Source organism: Balaenoptera acutorostrata, chromosome 8, assembly GCF_949987535.1.
Source record: "Balaenoptera acutorostrata chromosome 8, mBalAcu1.1, whole genome shotgun sequence".
Taxonomy (NCBI): domain Eukaryota; kingdom Metazoa; phylum Chordata; class Mammalia; order Artiodactyla; family Balaenopteridae; genus Balaenoptera; species Balaenoptera acutorostrata.
In genome coordinates this window covers 88,050,725-88,074,958 of record NC_080071.1, presented here as the reverse complement: position 1 = coordinate 88,074,958, position 24,234 = coordinate 88,050,725, and the positions used below count along the sequence as shown (strand labels likewise).

General features: G+C 51.3%; 1 protein-coding gene across 1 annotated transcript in view; it reads right to left on the bottom strand.

The window, feature by feature from the left end:
- The window catches only part of INPP5D (inositol polyphosphate-5-phosphatase D), a 130,029-nt gene that overhangs the window by 10,417 nt on the left and 95,378 nt on the right, over positions 1-24,234 (bottom strand). Inside the window, exons 14-22 of the mRNA XM_057551877.1 lie at positions 19,911-20,007; positions 19,221-19,359; positions 17,584-17,692; positions 17,327-17,415; positions 12,947-13,028; positions 8,880-8,969; positions 6,456-6,569; positions 5,055-5,137; positions 3,855-3,942 (exon numbers count right to left, since the gene is read on the bottom strand). Coding sequence (XP_057407860.1) covers positions 3,855-3,942; positions 5,055-5,137; positions 6,456-6,569; positions 8,880-8,969; positions 12,947-13,028; positions 17,327-17,415; positions 17,584-17,692; positions 19,221-19,359; positions 19,911-20,007 — 891 coding nt within the window. The remainder of the gene's footprint in view (positions 1-3,854; positions 3,943-5,054; positions 5,138-6,455; positions 6,570-8,879; positions 8,970-12,946; positions 13,029-17,326; positions 17,416-17,583; positions 17,693-19,220; positions 19,360-19,910; positions 20,008-24,234) is intronic.

The following is a 24,234-nucleotide window of genomic DNA, read 5'->3' as shown; positions in this document are numbered from 1 at the left end:
CAGCAATTTGGGGAAAACATCTCAAACCTTACAGCAAAATGAACTCCACGCAGATTAGTGGGTATAAAAAAAAGTAAATCGTAGAAAATCCGGCAGAAAACCAGAATTAAATACTAATCTGATTGCTGGAAGGAATAACTTCCCAAGGTTTGAAGCAGTGTGAAAAATGACAAAACAACACTGACAGATAGGACAGAAAAGTTTAAAACTTCTGCACAGAGAAAAAACAAAACTGGAAAGAGGACTGAGTGGGAACATTAGTTGCAGCCAGCTTCACGCAGAGGGTATTTTATCTGAACTCCTCAAAATCAAATCTCCATCAGATAAATGGGCAGATAACCCCACAGACATTTTCCACAAAAAGAAGTGTAGATGGTTGATTTCAGTACATGGAAACTAGTTCAGTCTGCTGAGCCATCAAAAATGCAAATTAAGGCAGCAGTAAGGGACTCTCTCACAGACATGAAATTAACAAAAGTAGAAGCAAGGGATACCCAGTGCCAGCAAGGATCTGGGGAAACCTGCACACTGGGATGTGGCAAGGTCCACAAGGCAAGACGGAGCCTTCACAGCCATCAGTTGGATACCGAGCACCAAGAACCACAAACATATGTATACCCTTTAGCCAGCAAACACGGGAAATTGCCCTAAAGAGACGACCCAAAAGAATAACAAATGTGGGCTTCTCTGGTGGCGCAGTGGTTAAGAATCTGCCTGCCAATGCAGGAGACAGGGGTTCAAGCCCTGGTCTGGGAAGATCCCACATGCCGCGGAGCAACTAAGCCCGTGCGCCACACCTACCGAGCCTGCGTGCCACAACTACTGAAGCCCGCGTGCCTAGAGCCCGTGCTCTGCAACAAGAGAAGCCACCGCTATGAGAAGCCTGTGCACCACAACAAAGAGTAGCCCCCGCTCACGGCAACTAGAGAAAACCTGCGTGCAGCAACAAAGACCCAATGCAGCCAAAAATAAAAATAAATAAATAAATTAAAAAAAAAAGAATAACAAATGTAGCCAAAGGAGAATAAAAGATGTCCACAATGAAGAAGAGAGAATCCTCCTCCACTGTTGGCGGGAATGTAAATTGGTGCAGCCGCTACGGAAAACAGTATGGAGTTTCCTTAAAAAACCTAAAAATAGAGTTGCCATATGATCCAGCAGTCCCACTCCTGGGCATATATCCGGAGAAAACGCTAATTTGAAAAGATACATGCACCGCAATGTTCACAGCAGCACTATTTACAATAGTCAAGACATGGAAGCAACCTAAATGGCTATCGACAGGTGAATGGATAAAGATGTGGTATACATGCACAATAGAATACTACTCAGCCATAAAAAAAAAAGAAATAATGCCATTTGCAGCAACAAGGATGGACCTAGAGATTATCATACTGAGTGAAGTCAGAGACAAATATCATATGATATCACTTATAACTTATATGTGGAATTTAAAATATGATACAAATGAACTTATTTACAAAACAGCAATAGACTCACACAGAAAACAAACTTATGCTTACCAAAGGGGAAAAAGGGTGGGGGAGGGATAAATTAGGAGTTTGGGATTAGCAGATGTAAACTATTGATACTATATATAAAATGTATAAACAGCGAGGTCCTACTGAATAGCACAGGGAACTATAGTCAATATCCTATAATAAACCATAATGGAAAACAATATGAAAAAGAATATATATATATATACACACATATAAAACTGAATCACTTTGCTATACATCAGAAACTAACTCATTGTAAATCAACTATACCTCAATAAAAAATAAAAATGTCCACAAAGAGATCCATCTCAGCATTGTTGATAACACTAACAAAAATAATTTGCAGAGCCTCAATAGTAGTAGTAAGGAGTACTTTTAAAAATGAGGATATAGTAAATCCATGGAATATTATGAAGCCATTAAAAGCAACCATCATGAAGGCTGGGTCGGAGGATCATGGAAAATGTGTATCATCTAATACCAGGTGAGGAAAGCAGACTATAAATGGTGTCTCTGTGATAATTATTCATATAGAAATCTATGTGTGCCTATGGATGAACACGGGAGTGTGAAAGCAAAATAAAAATGATTGCTGTAGCAAGGAATGAGACTGCTGGATGATTTTTTTTCCTAATTATTAGTATGATATGCTGTTTGTCAGTATGAATACCGAGAGGAGGAGACAAAGGAGAACTACAGTGTTTGAAAAGAAAATGGAACTGTCAGATCTGTGTTCCCGTTTCCTGCCAGCAAACCTCCCGACACTCTGGCACCCACGTGGATCCTTTCTCTTTGCTCCATCACAGTCCTCGGGCTCTGCCCGCCCCTGCCCTGGCTCAGGGACCCTTTTCCCAGTGCTGCACTGGGAGGGAGTAGAGGGCACGATTCTGGAGCTGGGCTGCCTGGGTTCAAGTCCAAGGTCACACAGCAGCTTGTCAAACTCACTCAATGGCTGTGTGACCTTGGACAAGTCACTTCATTTCCCCACCTCTGCAATGAGGGCGGTGATGGTACCTACATCCCGAGCCTGCACCGTGGGTGACAGACACGCATGGGCACGCTTCCTGTCGGTAGCCTCTTTCTGCTTCCCGGCTTCCATCGATCAGCATTAACCCCCCTCAAATTCCTTCCATTGAAAACAAACACCCTCCCTGGACCCAGCTGCACATCCTGGTCTCTCAAGCCCTCGGCCTCCTCACCCCCGCTCACTCCCTCGCCGTGCGCACGGCTCTCCCAAGCCCACACGTCCCCAAGCCCCTCTGTCTGCAGGACACTGGTCTTTATTGGGTTGGATCTCTCGGCCACATTTGCTCTCACAACCACGTCATCTTGAACAGCTCTGACAGCGTCCCCGACCCCGGTCTTTGGCGTTCCTCCCACTTCTCTGGCTGAACCGTTTTAGTCTCCTTTGCCTGCTGTTCACCACAGCCAGCCCAGTTCAGGAAACGGAAACATTAACCCCAGCAACTCGAATCACAAGTTCAGGGCCATCCTCGACCCTCTCCCCCCGATTCCCGTGGTCAAACAATTTCCCTTCTCAGTACCTCTCAAGTTTAACCTGTCTCTCCTTTTTTTTTTTTTTTTTTTTAACCCTCGCTACTTTCATTCTGGCTCCCTCATCTCTCGTGTTGATCACTGCAAACACGTATTTCTAAGATGCAAAGCTGACCATGTTGCCATCTTGCCTGACTCCTGTGGTTCCCTTCCGTCCCCGGGACACGGTACCTACCCCCAGCCTGGCTTGTACGGATCTGGCTCCAGACTCTCTCTGGCTACCTGCCCCCTCACTCCACGCTCTTGCTGCGCTGCATGTACCAAGTGCAAGGGCAAACCTGGAGCCAGGGACAGGCTGAAGATGTTACAGAAGATGGTGTCTCTCTAGGAGGACAGTTAGCGGGGCCACAGGCGTTCTCAAGCCTGCCTGGTCTGGGCGCTGGGCAATGCCGGGAAGACCTGGCTTCAAATTAGGGCTCAGCCAGTTACAACCTGTGTGACTTAGGCAAGTCACTTCACCTTTCTGAGCCTCAGTTTACTTATCGACTAATTGAGAGAATAGTATCTGCTTCACAAGGTCATGTCAGGATAACTCAAGTAATACGTGCCAGCACCTGGCGCAGAACCTGACACAGGAAAAGCTCCATAGGTGGGAGGTGTTGTGGCTGTTTGCTGTCAGTCCCAGGAGCCTGATGGGGTCGGAAGGATAGCTTTCCAGTTAACTGTCCCTCTGGCAGCACCGGGATGGGGAACGGAGCAGCCGGTGGGCTTTTGTGAAGGAGACACCGCTGCTTCCCTTACATCAGAGGCCTCGATCAGCAGGTGTGGCACCTGCAGCCCCTGTCCTGGGACCCTTACCGTAGGATTCGTCACTGTCAGAGGACTTAATGCTTATCAGGATGTGCTGGTCCAGCAGGTACTCGGGGTCAGAGATGATGGGCTTCAGCTGTAGAGAGGGCACAGGATTAGCTTGGACAGGTGGGGGACACGTGGGTGAGGGTTGCCAGCCCAGAGGAGGGGAATGTGTGGGAAAAAGGACTGTAGACGTTCTTTTTAAACAAATTCGAATCCCTGATTTTCTTGCCCCAGAGAGCAGGAAGGAACCCATGTGTCCACCCTGCATAGCAAGGCGGGGTTAACCCCGTCACACTGCACCCCGGCCCTGGGGAGAGGGCCTGACTCCAAACATGCCTCACGCCCCTGCCTCCCTGCCCTTCCTCCCCCTCCTCTGCCCACCGCAGGATCAAGGGGGATGGGGCCGGGCCGATACACAAACACTGGTGGGACCAGGAGCCAGGTCTGAACGCACCCCACTCCCTGCCCCCCAGCAGGGTACAGCCCTCTCCTCGGCCCCCTCCTGGGATGGAGCTGCCTTGAAGGGGGCACCATGGGGCCCGCCCTCCATCTGGGCAGGAGGCCTGTGTCCACCTGCAGCGGAGCCCCTCGCGTGGGCCTGGACTGTCCTGTGGGCTGTTGGAGGGTGGCTCAGCGAGGGACAGACACACATCCTAGATTCACTCCTACATGCTGGCTACGACTTGTGACCTTCTCACACCTTAAGGCTGTTCCTCATACAGACCCCAACACAGTAGGGCCTAATGAAAAGGTCCCAGGCTGCCCCTTTCCTTCCCATCCACAGATACCAAGACACCCCTTGTGCGGGCCTCTGGGTGCATGCTGACTGACAGGATGGACTCTATCTCCATTCAGAAAGTTCCAGAACGTCACTGCGGCCGCGTGACCATGAACAAGCCTCTCTGGGATCTGCCTGCGGTCCTTTCTCTGTAAAGTCACCTGGTCAGATGAGGCACCCTCTAGATCCCTTCCACAATCCATCAGGGGAATCGAAGTTCATTTAGGAATATTGGGGCCACTAGGCTCAGGCCCACGTTTAACCACTGCTGGGAAGGGCGTCATAAGCCGCCTTGAAAGAGAGGCAGCCTCTCCTGCATTTGGCCCGTGGGAGCCCCACTCCCTCCGGTCAGGCCTGGCCGGAGCTCTGCCACTGGCCAGCACCGCTGGCTGATGGAGGCTAAATCCTCCCTGTTCTTGAATTACCTTTGGAAGGGTCTCGCCAAACTTCACTACCAACTCCCCTTCACTTCCTTCTTCATTTTCTCCTTCCTGACTCTTGACGAAACCTGTCCGAGGATAAGAAGGCTGGCTTTCAGAAAACAGCACAAGAACCAGACAGAGAAGACTCCTTGGGTTGTCCCGCCAGGACCAATGAAGATACCCTCCTTCCTCTTGTATCTGTAGGGGCCACAGCCTCGTTTAGGAGTCAGGCTTGTTGGGGATTCTGTTTTGGTGCAGGGGATGGTCATTTGCCAACACGGTCTAATTATTTTTAGGAGACTCAGAGAGATTCCCCTTCTTTTTGGCTCCTCTTTGCAACAAACCAGGCAACAAAGAAATCATCACATCACAGGCAAGGAGATTAGGAAACATGATGGTTCATCCCACTCAAGATAGCAGCCTTTTGAAATGCTAATTTAAGCTTCCTAATATGCTGTTTCCATAGAAATGTATGCAAATGCCTTGATATTTTATTAAAAACACCCGCACAAAAATCCTCATCATTTTTGGAAGTGCTCTGCCCTTGCTAGGTGAACGGGGACCTGCAGACTTCCTGGAGAAGGCAGATCTGTCACCAGCCCAGGCTGGGTCTGAGGAGGAAAGAGGGTGGGGCAGCACTGCAGCTGGTGGCACAGGCCCTGTTCCCAATTTCTGGAAGCATCTGTCATCCCGTCACAAAATGCCTCCTTTTGTGGGGTTGATTTGCCAGCCTCTCCCCTCCAACCCCCCACCCCAGACCATCTCAGCACGGAGAGCTAGAAACCACACAGATGCCCTCACCGTGGAACAGCTTTAGACAATATGCCTAGAAATGGCACCTAGAAAGGGTGTTTCCTAAACACAGTTTGTGCGAACTGCTGCTGGCTGTTGGGTGGCCGTCCATCTCTAGTTTGCTTTTGAATGCTTGGACCACCTGAGAAAGATGCCTGTGATGTAGGAAAGAGCAGAGGACCCCGGGGAAGAACAAGCGATTACCAGCAGCTGCTCTGGCCCCAGCACTGGCCTCCACAAGCTCTGGACCTTTGCCCAAGACTCTCTGGTTGAGTTGGAGCCCCGGCTTGGAGGACCCTCGAGTGGGCTAAACTCTGCCCGGAGGGGCAAGGAGAGGGTCCAGCTGCCCAGCTGCCTACAAGGGGCCGAGGGGTCTGTGCACCAGTGACTGACCCGTTCCTGGGGCTGGAGCAGCAGTATTGCAGGATACTGTGGGCCCCTGTAGTAACTGAGGGTCCCCTTGCACCGTCCACTTGCAGCCCCACTCTGTGACCCCCCTTTGAGGCTGATCCGTAGTCTTTCCCAGAGAGCAGAGAAAAGCACCATCAATGACAAGGCTTTTGTGGAAGGGCCGTGCCTGTCCCCCTAAAAGGCAGTTCAGCAAGCACGTACTCTCCAAGCAGCTCGAGTGGAACTCCAGGTAGAATTTGGTCTGGGACTTGGTCTTCAGTGTGGCGTAGCACCTGAGAAACTCAATCTGCCCTTCGCTGTCGACAGTCCCGGGGCCTGGAACAGGTGAGAACAGAGATTCGGTTCCACAATGTGTCTGGAGATGGAGCGTTTCAATCCAGCCCCCCCGACACCGAGCTCCTTCCTAGGGTCCAGGGACGTTGAGAGTCTAAGTGGAAGGAGAGGATTCTCCTGAAATCCCACCACCCACACCAAGCATCCCCGATGATGGTAACAGCCTCTCTGACGAATCAAAGCTGGTGCAGAGCAGAGCGGAAAGAGTTCTATGTTCAGCTTTGCCACTAAAGCTGTGTGGCCTTGGGCAGCGCCCTTAATGCCTCAGCCTCCCCATGGGTTCTTGCAAAGAGAGCTTGTGTGATGGCTCAGGTGCCTGATACCCAAATCTGTCTCATTTCTAAGTTTACATAGTGAGTGATGCCTGTTTCCCCTTCCTCAGGCAGAGTTACTCCTGCTGCTTACTCTGAGCTCCTATGCTCACCTGTACCCAGGTAACTTGCAGGTATGCTCTTCATTTACATGATGCTTTTGCAAGTGTCCTTAGGCTGGCTTTGAACAGTGTTCTGTCCCTCCATATAAATCCTGAGCCACCAGAGAGCAGGGCCACACATTCCCTTCCTCTCTCCCTCCCATCCTTCCTGCTTTCCTTTCTTTTTCTTTTTCCCTTTATTGAAGACAAACTGACAAATATAATTGTGTATACTTAAAGTGTACAATGCGATGACTTGATATACATATACACTCTGAAATGATTATCAAGATCAAGATAATTAAGACATCCGTCACCTCACATAATTAACCGTGTGTTTTGGTGTGGTAAGGATACTTAGGATCTACTCTCAGCAGACTTCACGTGTACAGTACTGTATTATTACCTGTGGTCACCAAGCTGAATTTTAGATCCCTGGAAATTATTCATCTTATAATTGGAAATTTGTACCCTTCGACTTACATCTCCTCCCCGCAAACCCCACCAGCTCCTGGCAACCATCCTTGTACTCTCTGAATGAAGTTGGCTTCCCTTTTTTTAAAAAAAAAGATTCCACGTATAAGTGATACTATATATGTATCTTGTACTTGTTTTTCTGTCTGGCTTATTTCACTTAGCCTTCCTTTCTTTTTTTAACTCCCCAGCACCAAGGCCAGGCTCTGCTTAGGTAGACGTTCAACCAACGCTCAATCCCGGTAATCGGTGTTTGTGAGCATCTGCTGTGTGCCGAGTCCCAGTGGAGGGAGGGCAAGGCTGACCCTGGGGATGTGACGAGGGTCCTCATCAAGGGTGTGATGCATAAGCTGCCCCACCAACGCTGTAGGAACTCAGAGACAGGAGAGATGGGTGGGGACTGGAGAAGAGGTGGAAGGTTCTGGAAAGGCACAGTGGCCAGAGCTAGGAAAGAGACAGGATGGTGGGTCAAGGCTTGTGTGGAGAGTGGCGGTCACACTGCTGGGGCCATGGATGTTAGACCCAACAGCCTATGGGCAAGAGTGTCCCAGAAGACAGGGTTCCAGCCTCACCTACACCCCTCCGGGCACCAAGGACACAGAGAAATACAGGCTTTTCCAACCTGTATTGGGCGCTGCACTCAGCCCTCCTAAATGATGTCTGCTGACCATGGAAGTGGGGGGTGGGCAGAGGAGGTGACAACATGGTTCCCCGGTCACCCAGACCCAGGGCTGGACATGCCACAGACAACACCCAGACCCCTGCTGGGACAAGGCTGGCCTGGCTACCAGGGCCGAGCTGGATTATTTGAAAAATTACCGGCAAATCTATAGAGTATTATTAACTCTGATGTTTCCCCAAACTCAGTCACCTGCATCCTATCTTCACAATTTTTGCCGCCTACCACGCACATGCACTAAGATTGACTTAACGTTTTCTTTAAATAGACTCACTTTTAAAACGTAAATAAACGTATTTAAATAAAAAGGTATATCATAAGACTAAATGGAAAACCAGTGCTTCTTGCCTTACACAGAAGAGTCATATTTAAAACATATTAAAATAAATGCCTTACTAATAAATGTTCATCCACGTCCCACCCAGAATTGTCTTTGGCGGCACATGTGCCACACCTTGGAAAACACTCATTTTCCCAATTTTAAAGACTGTATTAACATTGAAGCTTAAAAAAAGCTGGCATATTTGCCAAAGAGAGCAAGAACATGATCTGGACTGAAATCATGATATGGTTTGGACATGAAGGGACCCGATGGATGGACTGTGGACTTGCCTGGAAGGATAAGCCTTTATCTAACACAGACAACTGATTGCTGCAACCAGAAGATGAGCACCCAGGCCTTCTGTCCGCATGGAGAACAAAGGGATGGACACCACCCACCGCTTACCGTTCTTGGAGACAAACTGGGAGGTGACGCCTGCCTCAAATGTGGCAAAAACAGGGCTGTGGTCACTTGTCATGATGTCACTGGTGCTGCCTGCAGGGGAGGGAAGGAATTTCTGAGCAGGGAAGGAGAAACCCTTCTGGTCAAGCCAAGGATGGTAAACGCACGGCAGAAATCAACTTGCACTTATGGAAGCCTCCAGAAGTTTCATGGTTTTGTACCTGTTGACCTTCCATAACCACGCTTGAAAGTAGTGAAAGAGTGGGACCCTGTCTCCTCTATGGCTAATTGTGGGCTGTAGTAGTTTTTCCTAAAGACTTGGGAGTTTTTAAATATATAGATCATTGCGTGTATGAACTGTGGAGCTTTTTCTGGTCTAAGCATTTTGTGGTATTGATGAGGCACTCACAGCCCAGAGTGGGAGGGGGATCTAGCGTCACTGAACCCATCAGTGAGAAATAGCACCTTCCATTGAAGGTGCCATTTCGGGAGAGAGTGGAAGGCGATCAAGTGCAGACACTGAGTGTAGACGACTTTTTAAAGGAGCTTCGTGCTTAGATGAGAAGGGAAGGCAGCAGAGCATGTTTGGAGGGGGTAAGAGAAAGAGCAGAGGTCTAGGACTCCTGAGTCCTAAGTGCTTTTGCTATGTCACGTGGAAATGTCTGGCTGGGTACTCAGGGCTGGAGATTTATCGTCAGATTTGGAGTCATGACGTTAGGTGGAAGCAGAGGCCTCGAGGACGCTTTGGCCCCGCCGGGAAGACATGAAGGATGACAAGAGATGAGGATGAAACTCCAGGACACACCCAGCATCAGTGGGCAAAGGAGACACAGCACAGGAGACCGAGAAGGCAATAAACAGATATAAGTCCTTCTCGATACAGCTTTTACAAATCAGCAAAGAAAAAATAAACATACCACTCCTCTACCAACCAAAGGATATGGGCAGAAAATTCACAAGAGAACTATAGATGGCCAATAAACAGGAAAAAAAATTGCTCACTTGCAAACAACCGTCAAAAAGACAACTTGAAACAACAGTGAGATGGATGGAGAAAGAGAATGAGAAGAAGAAAGACAGTGGGATGCTGGGACTGGGGACAGTGGAGGTGCTGGGACTGGGGACAGTGGGGATGCTGGGACTGGGGACAGTGGGGATGCTGGGACTGGGGACAGTGGAGGTGCTGGGACTGGGGACAGTGGGGTTGCTGGGACTGGGGACAGTGGAGGTGCTGGGACTGGGGACAGTGGAGGTGCTGGGACTGGGGACAGTGGGGATGCTGGGACTGGGGACAGTGGGGATGCTGGGACTGGGGACAGTGGAGGTGCTGGGACTGGGGACAGTGGGGATGCTGGGACTGGGGACAGTGGGGATGCTGGGACTGGGGACAGTGGAGGTGCTGGGACTGGGGACAGTGGGGATGCTGGGACTGGGGACAGTGGAGGTGCTGGGACTGGGGACAGTGGGGTTGCTGGGACTGGGGACAGTGGAGGTGCTGGGACTGGGGACAGTGGGGATGCTGGGACTGGGGACAGTGGGGATGCTGGGACTGGGGGCAGTGGAGGTGCTGGGACTGGGGGCAGTGGAGGTGCTGGGACTGGGGACAGTGGGGATGCTGGGACTGGGGACAGTGGGGATGCTGGGACTGGGGGCAGTGGAGGTGCTGGGACTGGGGACAGTGGGGATGCTGGGACTGGGGACAGTGGGGATGCTGGGACTGGGGGCAGTGGAGGTGCTGGGACTGGGGACAGTGGGGATGCTGGGACTGGGGACAGTGGGGATGCTGGGACTGGGGACAGTGGAGGTGCTGGGACTGAGGACAGTGGGGATGCTGGGACTGGGGACAGTGGAGGTGCTGGGACTGGGGACAGTGGGGATGCTGGGACTGGGGACAGTGGAGGTGCTGGGACTGGGGACAGTGGAGGTGCTGGGACTGGGACAGTGGAGGTGTTGGGACTGGGGACAGTGGGGATGCTGGGACTGGGGACAGTAGAGGTGCTGGGACTGGGGACAGTGGGGATGCTGGGACTGGGGACAGTGGGGATGCTGGGACTGGGCTAGAAGGAGAGCATGGAGCAAAGGGCCCAGGTGAAAAGCTTATCCAGGCAAGGAGGAGGGCATCCCTTCCCCGAGACAGGAGGCAAGGTGTAGGAGGGGCAGCAGTCTAAAGCATGTTTGGCCACTGGCAGGAAGAAGTCGGTGAGGATCTGGTGTGTGTGAAGCAGGAGATGATGGAGGCGCAGGAGTCAGGCCGAGTGAGGGGCTACAAGTTTGTGGTGGCAACAGAAGAGGAGAAGTTAAAGGGTGGACAAGCAGAGTTTTAAAAAATGTTCTTAAAAATACTTTAGATGTGTATTGACCATGATAGCATTAGCACTACAGTAACTGTGCCTGAAACCTGGGAGGTGGACTCCTACCTAGGTGGCCTCCATATAACCACGCCCTATGGGTCCACCCTCCCACAGTGAGTCTGGGCTTGGCCGGGTGACTTCCTTTAACCAATAGGACATTAGTAAATGTGAGGCAAGCAGAGACCTAAAAAGTACTTCCACATCCGGGACTGTCAGCTGGGAATCCCAGGACCAGGAAGAAACAGCCTGAACTAGCCTGCTGGATGATAAGCAAATATTAAGGTAGTTGTTACGCAGCAATAGATAACTGATACATGCTATTGATGTCACCACCATGAGACTCAAGCTCAAAGTTTACCCCCATTTCCTGAGCTCTGGACATTCATCCCCTTTTCTTTCCCAATTTCCTGCCCACTCACAACTCATTAAACCCTCCTCCAGCATTCCATGAAATGCTGTTAGCAAAATTCCCTACCTCTTCAAACTTTCCCTTCATGTTTCAAACCTGGCCCTTCCTGGAAGTCACTGCAGCCTCCCAGGCGAGGCCTGGCTTTCCTCCCCCTCCCTAATGCACGGCCCAGACAGGGAGCAGCTATGGCCTCCTAGCTCCTCAATGCCACTTGCAGATGAGTCTCCCTCCTTCTTTCTAAAAACCTCCATGATAGGATCGTTTTGAAAACCAGATTTAGGCTCAAAAAGCAGTAAGGCCACAAGCCACCACTTTCTCCTGAATTTCTGCAGAGGGTGGCTGGAAGGCAGACTCGACCGCAGAATTGGCAGGACTCGTGGAGCTGCAGGACGAGGGACAGAGGCAGCGCTGAGACAGGACCGGGGTGATGGCCGGCGGCAGGAAGGGTCACAGGCCTGGAGAGTGCGGGTGTGGATGGGGTATGAGGAGGGGACATACAAGGGAGGAGGCTGAGTGCAGAGGGTGGGATGTGGGCCTTTGTAGGTTTCGAAGCAGAACAGTTCCTTGGCTGTGGGAGTGGGTTGCCTTTCCGCGCATCTAAAGGGGAGTGAAGTCCCTCCTGGGGACAGAGCTCAGAGGCCAGGGGACTGCAGGGTGCGTGCCTTAAACTAGCCCAGGGTAGCTGCTCTGGTCCCTTCTGGGCAGCAGAAGGCATGCACACAAGAAAGGAATGGAAAGCAGTTCAACTTTATGGGACGTGAATTGAACGTGGGGATTTGCTGGTCCCCACAGAGGGTGGGAGCCAGGAAGGTGGCCACTGGGCAGCAGCAAAACCTCCACTCTGTGGGGGTGAAATGGGGCTGGATAACTTTTCCATAATTATTTATCTTAATATTGCATCTTGTGTCTTTGTCATCAATTTAACCCAGTTTATCTTTAAATCTCCCCCAAACACATGTGTGTACTCATGATTTGCATTCGGTTGAACCATATGAATTTCCAATAGGTAACGATTTTTGATCTATGAAAACACCACTTTTATATGGTTCAAACCTAATAGGCTCTTTTCAAAAAAATAAATCTAAAAAAAATAAAATAAAATAAATCTAGATTTGTTTTAAAAAGTGCTCCATAATTCAAATGTTTCCCAAACCAGAAGATATTTATTCTGTTGCAGCCCAAGATGGGACAGGATGCATCACCTCTTTAAGGTCACCTGACTGGGGTTGCAGGGAGTTCTCCCATTTTACAGACGGACAGACTGGAGTCCTTTAGTTTAGGGCAGTCAAACCTCTCAACTTGCCACTCACCGTAGGACTGACACACCACGTGCACCAGAGGGTAAGACTTCCAGAGGACTCGGTCACACCAGGAGGGCAAGTTGTACTTCATCTGCAAGTCAAAGTCAAAGCTTTGTAAAATGCATGCTACTTTAAAAGATACGTTGTAAAAGAAGAGATCGAGGCATTGCATCTGTAATCCTGGATTCATCTGCTGCTGGTTTTTATAGGATTTCCCCAGAGGTGGCTTTAAACCCTTTCTGCCTGCCTTATGTCCTGGCTGCACGGCCACGCCCCACACTTCCAGACACCTGGACTCCTGTTTTAGAATGAGATCGATTCACCTGGCTGTGCTTCCTTACCCTCCTCACTATTTCAGAATCTCTTGTATTTTTACATTCTCTTACCTTTTTTTTCTGACTCAGATGAACCCCTCTACCTGTATATTCAACCCAGCCACTCACTTTAATAACACACTCCAAGTACCCCCCACACCCATTCATCCACCTATATACTTACCATCCATCCACACACTCCTTCACACATCCATCCATCCACTTACCTACCCGTCAACTCACACATCCATCCCTCATCTACCTATCCATCCATCCATCCATCCATCCATCCATCCATCCATCCATCTATCCACTTACCCATCCACATATCCATCCAGCCCTCCACATACCCATCTAATCTTTCAAACAACATGTACTATGATGAGCCCTCTCCAAGCTACACTGTGAGTAAGATGTCCACTGGGTGTGACAGACAAGGCAAGCTGGCAATGATAACAACACTCCTTAAGGAATATCATTTTCCACTTAAGTTCTAGCTCTTTCTCCTCTGCCTACAAACATAAACGTTCTCATCCTAAAAGAGCCTTCCATTACTTTTCTCTTTTCTTCTTTTTGCCAATTTTCTTTCAAGAATGTTCTGTTTTCACTGCCTCTACTCCTGGACTGCCCATTTACTCTTTTTTAACTTGAGGAACAACCTACATAGAGTAAAGTGTAGTAATCTATACTGTATGGCTTGAGGATCTTTTACATTTGTATATGCCCATTTAACCACTACCCAGATCAAGATATAGAAAATGTCCATCATCCCAAAGGGTTCCCTCAGGCCCCTTCCTTGTCAATACTTCCTCTGAGAGGTAAACACTACTGGGGCTAATGTCTCCATTGATTAATTTTGCCAACTCTTGAACTTATAAATGGACTTATTCAGTATATATTCTTTTGCATTTGGCTTCTTTCAGCCTTCTTCACCCTGTTGCTTGTATAAGTTCTTTCATTTTATTGCATAGTTGTATTCCATTGTATGTATAAATCGCATCGATCTATTCTAATGTTGATGGAAATAGGGTTGTTCCCAGTTTTTGGACATTATAAACAAAGCTGCTATAAACACCCCTGTATCTGTCGTCGGGTGAACAAATGCACTACTTTCCCTCAGGTATACAACAAAGTGGAATTGCTGAATAGGGTAGGTGCATGTTTAGATGTCATAGATGCTACCAGACTATTCGTAACACTGCAGTTCTCAGCATTGGCTGCTCCGGTCAATTGCTGGTGGAGCTTTACAAGGACCCAGAAAGCAGGGCCCCACCCCTGGACCTGCTGCATCAGAACCTCTGTGGAGGAGGTCCAGGCATCTGCATTTCTGAAAAGCTTCACCAGTGATTCACCTGCACACTCTTGGTAAAGAGCCGCCCTTACCCTCTTGCGGTCTGGATTTCACCTCCAAGACTCTATGTCAACCGTTCTTTTAGTGTCCACCCAATCCCTGAACCCAAGTCCAGCTGCTTGTGCAAGGTTCCAATGACCACACACATTCTCCTTGTCTCACATTCCACGCTGGTGACCACTGATCCTGGCAAGTCTCTCAGCCCCGGCTTCTGTGATGCTGCGAGCTGCCTGCTGGGCCCTCCCACCACCTACACACACGGTTTTTTTTGTCTCCTTTGCTGTCTCTGCTTCTTCCTCTCCTCTCTCAATGGAGATGACCCCCAAATCTGTCCACAGCTCTTCTATTTCCATCGTCCATGTACTCCTTGGTGACCTCACCTACTCCCATGGATCTGACCATCTTCTCTGTGCAGACAACTCCCAAATCTACAACTCAGCCCTAGTATCAGTCTAGTATTTTCAGCTGCCTTCTGGATGTTTTCTCTGGGATTTTCCCGTCATGTTATACAGTAAGTCTGAAAACAAGCTCTATTTTTCCCCTCTGAGCCAGCCCTGCCTTCTGATTTCACAGTTTCTATCAACGTCAATCCGATCTATCAACATATCCTGCTTTCCTCCTTTTCTTTCATTTTCACGGGCTCCTCCCAGCTTCAGGCCCAGTTATTTCTCGGCTGGAGCCTCCATACTGGCCTCCTCATTGGTCCCCTGCATCATCCGCATCCTTTACACTGACGCAGACCAGTCCTCTCTGTGTATCACTGTGACGCTTCTGGCCCCTCAGCAGAACTTGCAGTGGCTTCCTGAAACAGGTGCCCATCAAGTGGGTGAAGACGCTTCGCCTGGCATCAAGGACCCCCCTCTCTGCCACCTCAGGCCCCAGTTTCTTTCTCCTCATATTCAAATCCCACCAGACCATCCCTTCACTGCCTCCAAATGTACCCCCAGGGACCTGCCCTGAGGGTGCCTTTAAACCAGACGAGCCCAGGCACACAGCAGCCAGTGGGCACCTCACAAGGTGTCCTGCCCCGGGTCTCAGCCTTGTCACGGCAGCAGTCCTGAGTCTGCTCTCCTCCTCTCAGTGTGTGTTTTTTTTTCTCTAACTCCTGCTTTGTTCTGGCATCTCCCCAACTCTTGGCCTTTCTCTCCCACTTCCATCCAGTCTCCCATGTGCCCCTGAGTCCAGGTCATGCCCAGAATGCTCTCTATTTCCCCAGGTCTCCAGTGGCCCCAGGGAAGCTCATCACTGCCGCACCTCTAACCCCCAGGACCCGGCATGGGGCTGGCTCCCCTGGGTTGGGCCCCAGAAGGGGATGGATGCCAGAATTTCCTGCCTTGGCATCTGCTCCGGCAGTTCTTTCTACCTGAAATGGATCAGGCCCCCTCAGCCCTTGTCTTGTCGAAATCCAAGCACCCTTCAGGCACCCCAAGTGGCCCCTCTTCAAGAAGCCTCCCTGATCCTTCCCTGCCCTGATGGTCATTTCCCTCTGTGACCTCTCCTCACAGCATTGGGCATCGCATTATATTCCATCTCTGGTTAGTTAGTTGTGTATTTATCTTGTCTTGTCTTTCCTACTACAAACTCTTTGAGGGCAGACATCTGACTCATCTTTGATCTCCCACGACCTGGGACAGTGCCCAGCCCATCATAGGTCATCAGTAAATATCTGTTGAACAAGAATGAAGGGATGCTTTATTACAGTTTCCGCAAACACTGTTCCGTGGAACACAAGTGGTCTCATAAGATATTAATTGATATTTCATGACCAATTGAATTTGGCACACGAATTTTCCCATAGAGAACCACGTGCTCATAAACCTGTAAAGGCTCTGATAAGTCCTGCAGCAAAGAAGCTTGTGTAATGATGACTGATTTGGCAGATTAGCAAATATATTTGAGTACAGGACTTAAAAAAGACACAAAATATACAAACAGCTCATACAGCCTAATATCAAAAAAGCAAACAACCAAATCAAAAAATGAGCAGAAGACCTAAACAGACATCTCTCCAAAGAAGACATACAGATGGCCAACAGGTACATGAAAAGATGCTCAATATCACTAATTATTAGAGAAATGCAAATGAAAACTGCAATGAGGTATCTCCTCACACTGGTCAGAATTGCCATCATCAAAAAGTCTACAAATAAATGCTGGAAAGGGTGTGGGGAAAAAGGAACCCTCCTACACTGTTGGTGGGAATGTAAATTGATACAGCCACTATAGAGAACAGTATGGAGGTTCCTTAAAAAACTAAAAGTAGAGTTGGCATATCATCCTGCAATCTCACTCCTGGGCAAATATCCGGAGAAAACTCTCATTCAAAAAGATACATGCACCCCGATGTTCACTGCAGCACTATTTACAATAGCCAGGACATGGAAGCAACCTCAATGTCCACTGACAGATGAATGGATAAAAAACATGTGGCATATACACACACACACACACATGCGCGCACACACGCGCGCACACACGCACACGCACGGACAGAAGCGTCATGAGGCAACTCCTTGCAGCGTGCATTTCTGGTTGCCCAGCCTCTCCTTAGGGAAGGGTTTTGCTCTGTGACACGATCAACATATGATTTCTAGTTTTACTACTTTTTTTGCTACCTAGTGGATGAGGGGGCTCTTCACTTCCCGTTCACCTTTATGGGAATGGACAAAAGAGGGGTGAGGTGTGCAAGGGGGGTGGAGACGGAGGGCGGGGAAGAGGACTCACCCCTGTGGCTTTCTGCTTAGTGTAGGCGTATTTGTCCCGAGTCAGTCTTTCAAAACGGTAAGTGGGGGCGAATGTGATTTCTTCCTCCTCTGAAACCAAACAAAACCACGGTTTCAGTTTTGATTTCCCATGTTTCACGTCTGGCCAAGTTTCCCTCTTTTCCAGGTGTAATCCTTCCCCCCGGTGAGGATACTTGGGAAAAGGGGAGACAGAATGCTGGGGGGAGAGGGCCCGCGAGAGAGGATGGTGGTTCTCACCGAAGTGCAAGAAAACCTTCCGCTCCTTTCTCTCCATGAGCAGCTGGTCGTGGGACAGGAGGTCTGCGTACTGCTGCTGCTTGATCTTCTGGATGATGGTTTCTGCCTCCTGGAGCAAAGACACGGCCAAGCCACTGGTGAGACAACCCTTTCACCAACATGGTAAGAGGCACATTGCCACCTTCCTGCCTGGCGCGCCAGGACCCGAGTCCCCGAAGCTGCGCTAGACTCTGGTCCCAGGGATGTTGGGCTGGTGCTTATTTACACTCAACCGTTTTATACGGACAACCCTGCAATCGTAGTGAAATATCAACTCAGTAACATAAGCTCCTGGCTATTCTAACTCTACAGAGGGATACTATTTTTGTGCACCGACTTCTAGCATCATTTTTATAAGGCTTCCCTAGGTGGGTAGGTATGTCTCCCTTGCTGTCTGTTCTCTCTGTGAGACAGCCTGTTGTAAAGCCATGAAAGGATCTGAAACCTCAGCCCCCGAAGCTATGGGCATTGGGCCTCCGTGATCCGGGCTCGGACTCCGAGAGTCGGTGTGATATCGATGGGGTGTGCTATCCTTGGAATCTGGCTGTCCTCTCTCCTGAGGCTTACGTTGCCTCCGCTCTGGCGAATGCACCTGGCCGACCTCCTGGGGAGTGAGTGGGTGGACGGCCCCTTAAACTGTGAAGGGTCGGGATTTGTGGGGCCTCTGTCCACCCCTCACCCCTCTCCCCTCTGCCTGCTCAGTCAGGAGGGAGAGAAGGAAAGCTCCCGAAGAGCATCCTGTGAGGGAGGGAGGGGCCGGGGAGGGGGAGGGGGGCACAGACGGGCCCTAAAAGCCGCTGTGGCAGCGACAGGCCGAGGAGGCCGAGGGATGTGGGATGGCTGGGAAAACATCTGGGAGGGGAGTCCGAAGGCCCGAGTTCAATCCCAACTGTCAGAGGCCTGTAACTGACTCAAGGCCATTTTCTCAGGCCGCTTGTGCTCCAGGAGCCTCTCCTGCCCTGTAAAATCAGGTCCGTTTCTGCCGTCCCCTTTCCCCTCACAGACAGCAGTGCCCAAGTATTCCTGGTACACAAGGGGCAGACGGTTCTCCTCCCATGCCTGGCCTCGGCCCCATCTTTCAGGAGCAACCGAGTCTCGCTCTAGGCGTGTCCAGGGGCCATGCCTGCCCACTCCCTTCCCAGGGAATCTTCTGCCCTCCCTGAGTGAGCAAGGCCATCTGTGCCATGTGGCCCCTCTGACCGCTGCTCATTGGATGGGCATCCAACTTCAGGAATGCCTTCCTTAGGCTGCCCGGTGACCCCTGATTCGGGGAGAAAATGGAGCTGGTCTCTGCAGACTTCAGCCTTTCCTGGGGACCTGGGACTGGCAAGTCGAGGGGCCACTGCTGGTTAGCTAGAGGACTAGAGCGGCAGACAGGTGGTGAGGAGGGGTGGCCGGAACAGTTATGTGGGAAGTAGGCGTGAGCAGAGGCCAGCCGTAAAGAAAGGCAGCGGCTCCGTGATGGGACCAGTGTCGAGCCCTGGAGGAGTAGCTGCCTTGGCCCGGCCCGGTCGTGTGTCTCCCTGACCCTCCGCCCTGAGCTGATGCAGGGAGCCTCTGCCCTGTGCGTCCCCAGCCCCGGGAGGGCGGCCCCTCACCCAGGCGGGCAGCTCCACGCGGTAGTTGAGATCCCCGAGCCAGAAGAGGTGGGTGAAGCGGTGAGTGATGTTAAAGGAGCTCAGCTTCTTGTCTCCCAGAGCCAGAAACCGGAGAATGTTCATATAGTTTTGGTTTCGCCTAATTAAACAAAAAAAGCAGCCAGCTTAGCACAGGGGCATTGGTTCCCTACTGCCCGTGCCAGGAAGTCAGAGGGGGCATGTTGGGGAGTGAGACGGAAATCTCCAGCCCTGTTGCAGCAAACCACGCGCATGCAGCCCCTGGACTGAACTGGGAACGCAGGCCGGGGCCCCGGGAGCATCCGCTCCGCAGGCACTCGGAATCATCAGCCTTCTAGATGGCCGTCTGCGTGGCTGGGCCACCAACAGGCAAAATGCGCTTTCATCTGTAAGGGCGCCCCAGATGAGGTTTTCCCTTGAGAGAGATGGAGTGGTGTTTAGGTGTCTGCTGGGTTAGTGACACGAGGAAATGTCTGTTCCGTCCTTTAGGCAAGATTCAGCCACACGTGGATGCAGCTGTAGTTGCCTTTGATGAGAACACGGGAAAAGCCCTTAGAGGCCGACCGGACAGGGTCCCAGCCGAGGGCTGAGCCATCCTTATGGTGTTTAGGGTTTGGGGTCTGTCTGGGCAAATAACCCCAATCCCTGCTCCTGGGGGATGAGCTCCATTACCTGAGTTTCTTTTCGCTTCCGGAAGTCAGGTGGCTGTTGACAAACCCCAAGGAGGTTCCATTGAACATGAACGATACCCCCACGGCTCCCTTGTTCCCTAAAGGGAGGGGGAGGAAGAAGTCAGAGCATCAAACGGGCAAAGCTGCCAAGTGGCAGGAAATCAAGGTGAAGCAACGTCATTCGTCAGGAGGGAGAGCGCCGCTGTGGGAAAGTGGAGGCCAAGGAAGAAGGCAGAACAGCTTTATCTGGGGTGGGAGATGGGACAGGTGGTAGGGACCGGGGGGCGAGGTTCCTCCGGGACAACAGGAAAATGGGATGAGTGGCCAGCAACCTTGGGGTTCTCGGCAGGGCTGAGGGAGGAGGCTACTGGTGATAACTCATCCTGGCATCTCCCTCTAAGCAGGGGTGTGCGTGTGTGTGTGTGTGCATGTGTGTGTGTGTGTTAGTTTCTCCACATGCCCAGGCAGGACCATTAAAAGGAACCAGAAACCCTGAGAAGGAGATTCAGAAGGAGGAGCCCAGGGCTGGGGGGCAGCGGGTGGTGACCTTCCACCAGCTAACTCCAGCTTCCCGGAGAGACCAAAACCCACACTGAGACCAGTGGTCCTCAAAGTACGTTCCCCAGAACAGCATCAGCACCACCTGGGAACTTGCTGGGAGTACACATCTCAGGCCCCGCCCTGGACCTGCTGAATCAGAGCTTCAGGAGTGGGAGCCAGTAATCCACGTCTAACAAGTCCTCTAGGACAGGGGTTAGGCAGACACTGACCCACCACCAGCTAAGAACGGTTTGTATGTTTTTAAACAGTTGGGGGAAAATCAAAAGAAGAATATTTTGTGACACATTAAAATTATATGAAATTCAAATTTCAGAGTCTATAAATAACATCTTATTGGAACACAGTTACGCCCCTAGAGAGAGTCCAGTAATTATGACACAGACGGCATGCATGACCTGCAAAGCTTGAAATATTTACTCTCTGGCCTTTTGGAGGAAAAGTCTGCCAACCCTGCTCTAGGTGGTTCTGACACATGCCGAAGTCTGGGAACCTGCTCCGCCCATCACGGCATCTGTGAGCCGTATGTACTGAGCACTTGAGATGTACAGGTCCAGACTGAGATGTAAAAGTGTAAAAGACACATCGGAATTGTAAGCCTCGGTAACGAAGACGGACTGTAAAATATCTAATAAATTTTTGTATTGAATACCTGTTGAAATGGTAATATTTTGAACGTATGAGGTTTGATAAGATATATTATTAAAATTGACTTCCCTTGTTTCCTTTTCCTTTTCTGAATTTGGTACTCAAAATTTAAAACCACCCAAGTGGCTGGCATTCTGTCTGGGCTGGATAGCAAAAGGGCCCTGGAGACCACCCGGCTCTGCCCCTCGGGACTCAGGGGAACCACAGCCCGGCCAGTGGCCGAGCCAGGCCGGGCCTCCTGCCCCCCTCCCCCCGCCGACCCCCCACCCCGCTGCCCCTGGCAGTGAGGCAGCCCTGCTCCCCTCGCCCCCAGGAGGCCCCTCCTCTCAGCTTTCTCCCCACCCTGCGGTGCAGCCTGGGTTTAAATCCCTGCCCACCCCTTCCTTGTCACAGGGCCTCGGACAGGTTAGGGAACATCACTGTAGCCTCCAGAGCCCTGTCTGCGAATGGGGCTAATGACAGTCCCTGCCCGCACAGGGCGCTTGTATCAAGTAATAGTCGGAAAGCATTTAGCACACGGCCTTGCACAGGGTACAAGGTCTTAGCTCTCCTAGAGGTCTTAGATCTTCCGCCAGTCAGCCAGCATTCACTGAGCTCCTGCCCTGTGCTGACCATGGCTGGGAGCCATTCGGGGGGAGGTAAGGGGGGAGACCAGCCCCAGGAGACGGGGGAGGGGAGGCAGGGAGGGTCTGGTACAGGGGAACTCCTCCACCTCCAAGCTGCCCTCCGACTGCCCAGGCCTCCTGCCTCCCTCTCTGGCCTTGTCCCGTCACCCACCAGAGCTGAGCCCAGGGACCATGGGGCCTTGGCTTCGCTGTTCCCCTGCGTGGAACCCCCCTCCCATGAGGACCCTTCCTCTGCCCTCGGACTTGGTCCCAATGTCCCCCCGTCAGAGAGGCCCCTGGACGCCGTCTCAGGTAGTATTGGATCTGCTCTAGCCCCCGCCACACACGCTTTGCCGGCCGCTCGCTCCCGAAAGCGTCCCGCCGTCCATCTGTCCGTGGGAGCAGGCCGCCGCGTGCGGTGGTCGGGAGCCCAGGCCCAGCACCGTGCTGGGGGGCTGGGGGCACACTCGGCTCCGTCCCAGGAGCCAGGGCTGGGGCGGCGGCTGGGGGGAAGCCGGTCGAGGCGTGCTTCTGCCTTGTGTCGGGCGGTTGGAGCGCGTTGCTGGCTGGGGAAGGGCTGGTGGGAGGGGGCGGGCAGCCCAGGCGGCCGGGGATCGAGGACTAGAGGAGCTTCCTGGGCAGCAGAGGGCGTGGGCTTCGGAGCAGGGCAGCTGCCACAGGAAGGAGGGAGGGCAGGTGGGCGTGGACGCGGGCAGCTTGCGGTTTGTCAGCAGAAAGGCTGAGACAGCTTTTCAGGTTCAATGCCAGCAGTTTTTCGACTTCCTCTTAGCTCTGGGGCTCTGTCCTGTCCTTGACACCAGCCACCAGAAACCGCTGGCCTCGCCCTCAGCCTCAGCCCACGACCCCCGTGTGGGTGCACCTGCCCTCACGCACTCACGTCACACACAGACCGACAGACTCACACTTACACACACAGACAGACACACACAGACTCACACACACACAGTGACAGACTCACACACACAGACCGACAGACTCACTCACACACACACACACAGACTCATACACACAGACTGACAGATTCACACACACACGCAGACTGACAGACACACACAGACTGACAGACTCACACACACACACACACACAGACTGACAGACTGACAGACTCACACACACACAGAATGACAGACTCATACACACAGACAGATTCACACACACACACACAGACACACACACACAGTGACAGACTCACACACACACAGACTGACAGACTCACACGCACACACACACAGACTGCCAGACACACACACAGACTGACTCACACACATACACAGACCAACAGACTCACACATACACAGACCGACAGACTCACTCTCACACACACAGACTGACAGACACACACACACACACACACAGACTCATACACACAGACAAAGTCACACACACACACAGACTGACAGACACGCACAGACTCACACACACACAGTGACAGACTCACACACACAGACTGACAGACTGACAGACACACACACACAGACTGACAGACACACACAGACTGACTCACACACACACACAGACTCATACACACAGACTGACACTCACACACACACACAGACACACAGACTGACTGACGCACACACACACACAGACTGACAGACACACACAGACTGACTCACACACACACACAGATTCATACACACAGACTGACACACACACACACAAAGACACACACAGACTGACTCACACACACACACACAGACTCACACACACACACACAGACACAGAGACTGACAGACTCACACAGACTGACAGATTCACACACACACACAGACTGACAGACACACACAGACTGACAGACACACACACAGTGACAGACTCACACACACACAGACACACACACAGACTGACAGATTCACACACACAGACACACACACACAGACTGACAGACTTACACGCACACACACAGACTGACAGACACACACACAGACTGACTCACACACATACACAGACCAACAGACTCACACACACACAGACTGACAGACTCACATACACAGACTGACAGACTCACAAACACACTCATACATACAGACAGGCACACACTCACAGACTCACATACTGTCTCTCACACACACACAGACTCACACACTCACACTCACAGGCGTGCAGCCCTCTGCTGTTTTCAATTCTCTGAAGCACCCTGACTGGTCCCCACAGGCTCACAGCTGATACCAATGTTTCCACCTCCAACCTGAGTCCGTCTAGATCTAGACCAGGCATCATAACCTACAGTCTGTGGCCAAGCTGAACCCGTGACTTGTTCGTAAATACAGTTTTCTAGGACACGGCCGCGCTTACTCATGTTCCTGCTGTCTGTGGCTACTCTCGTGTGTCAGCAGCAGGGCTGAGGAGGTGCACGTGGACTGAAAAGCTTACAGTACTTACTACCTGGCCCTTCACAGCACGTCTGTCAACCCCCGTCCTCGGTCCGCGACGCTCAAGGTAGCGTCCATGCACTAGCAGTGCTGACACCACCTGGGAGCTCGTTGGAAACAG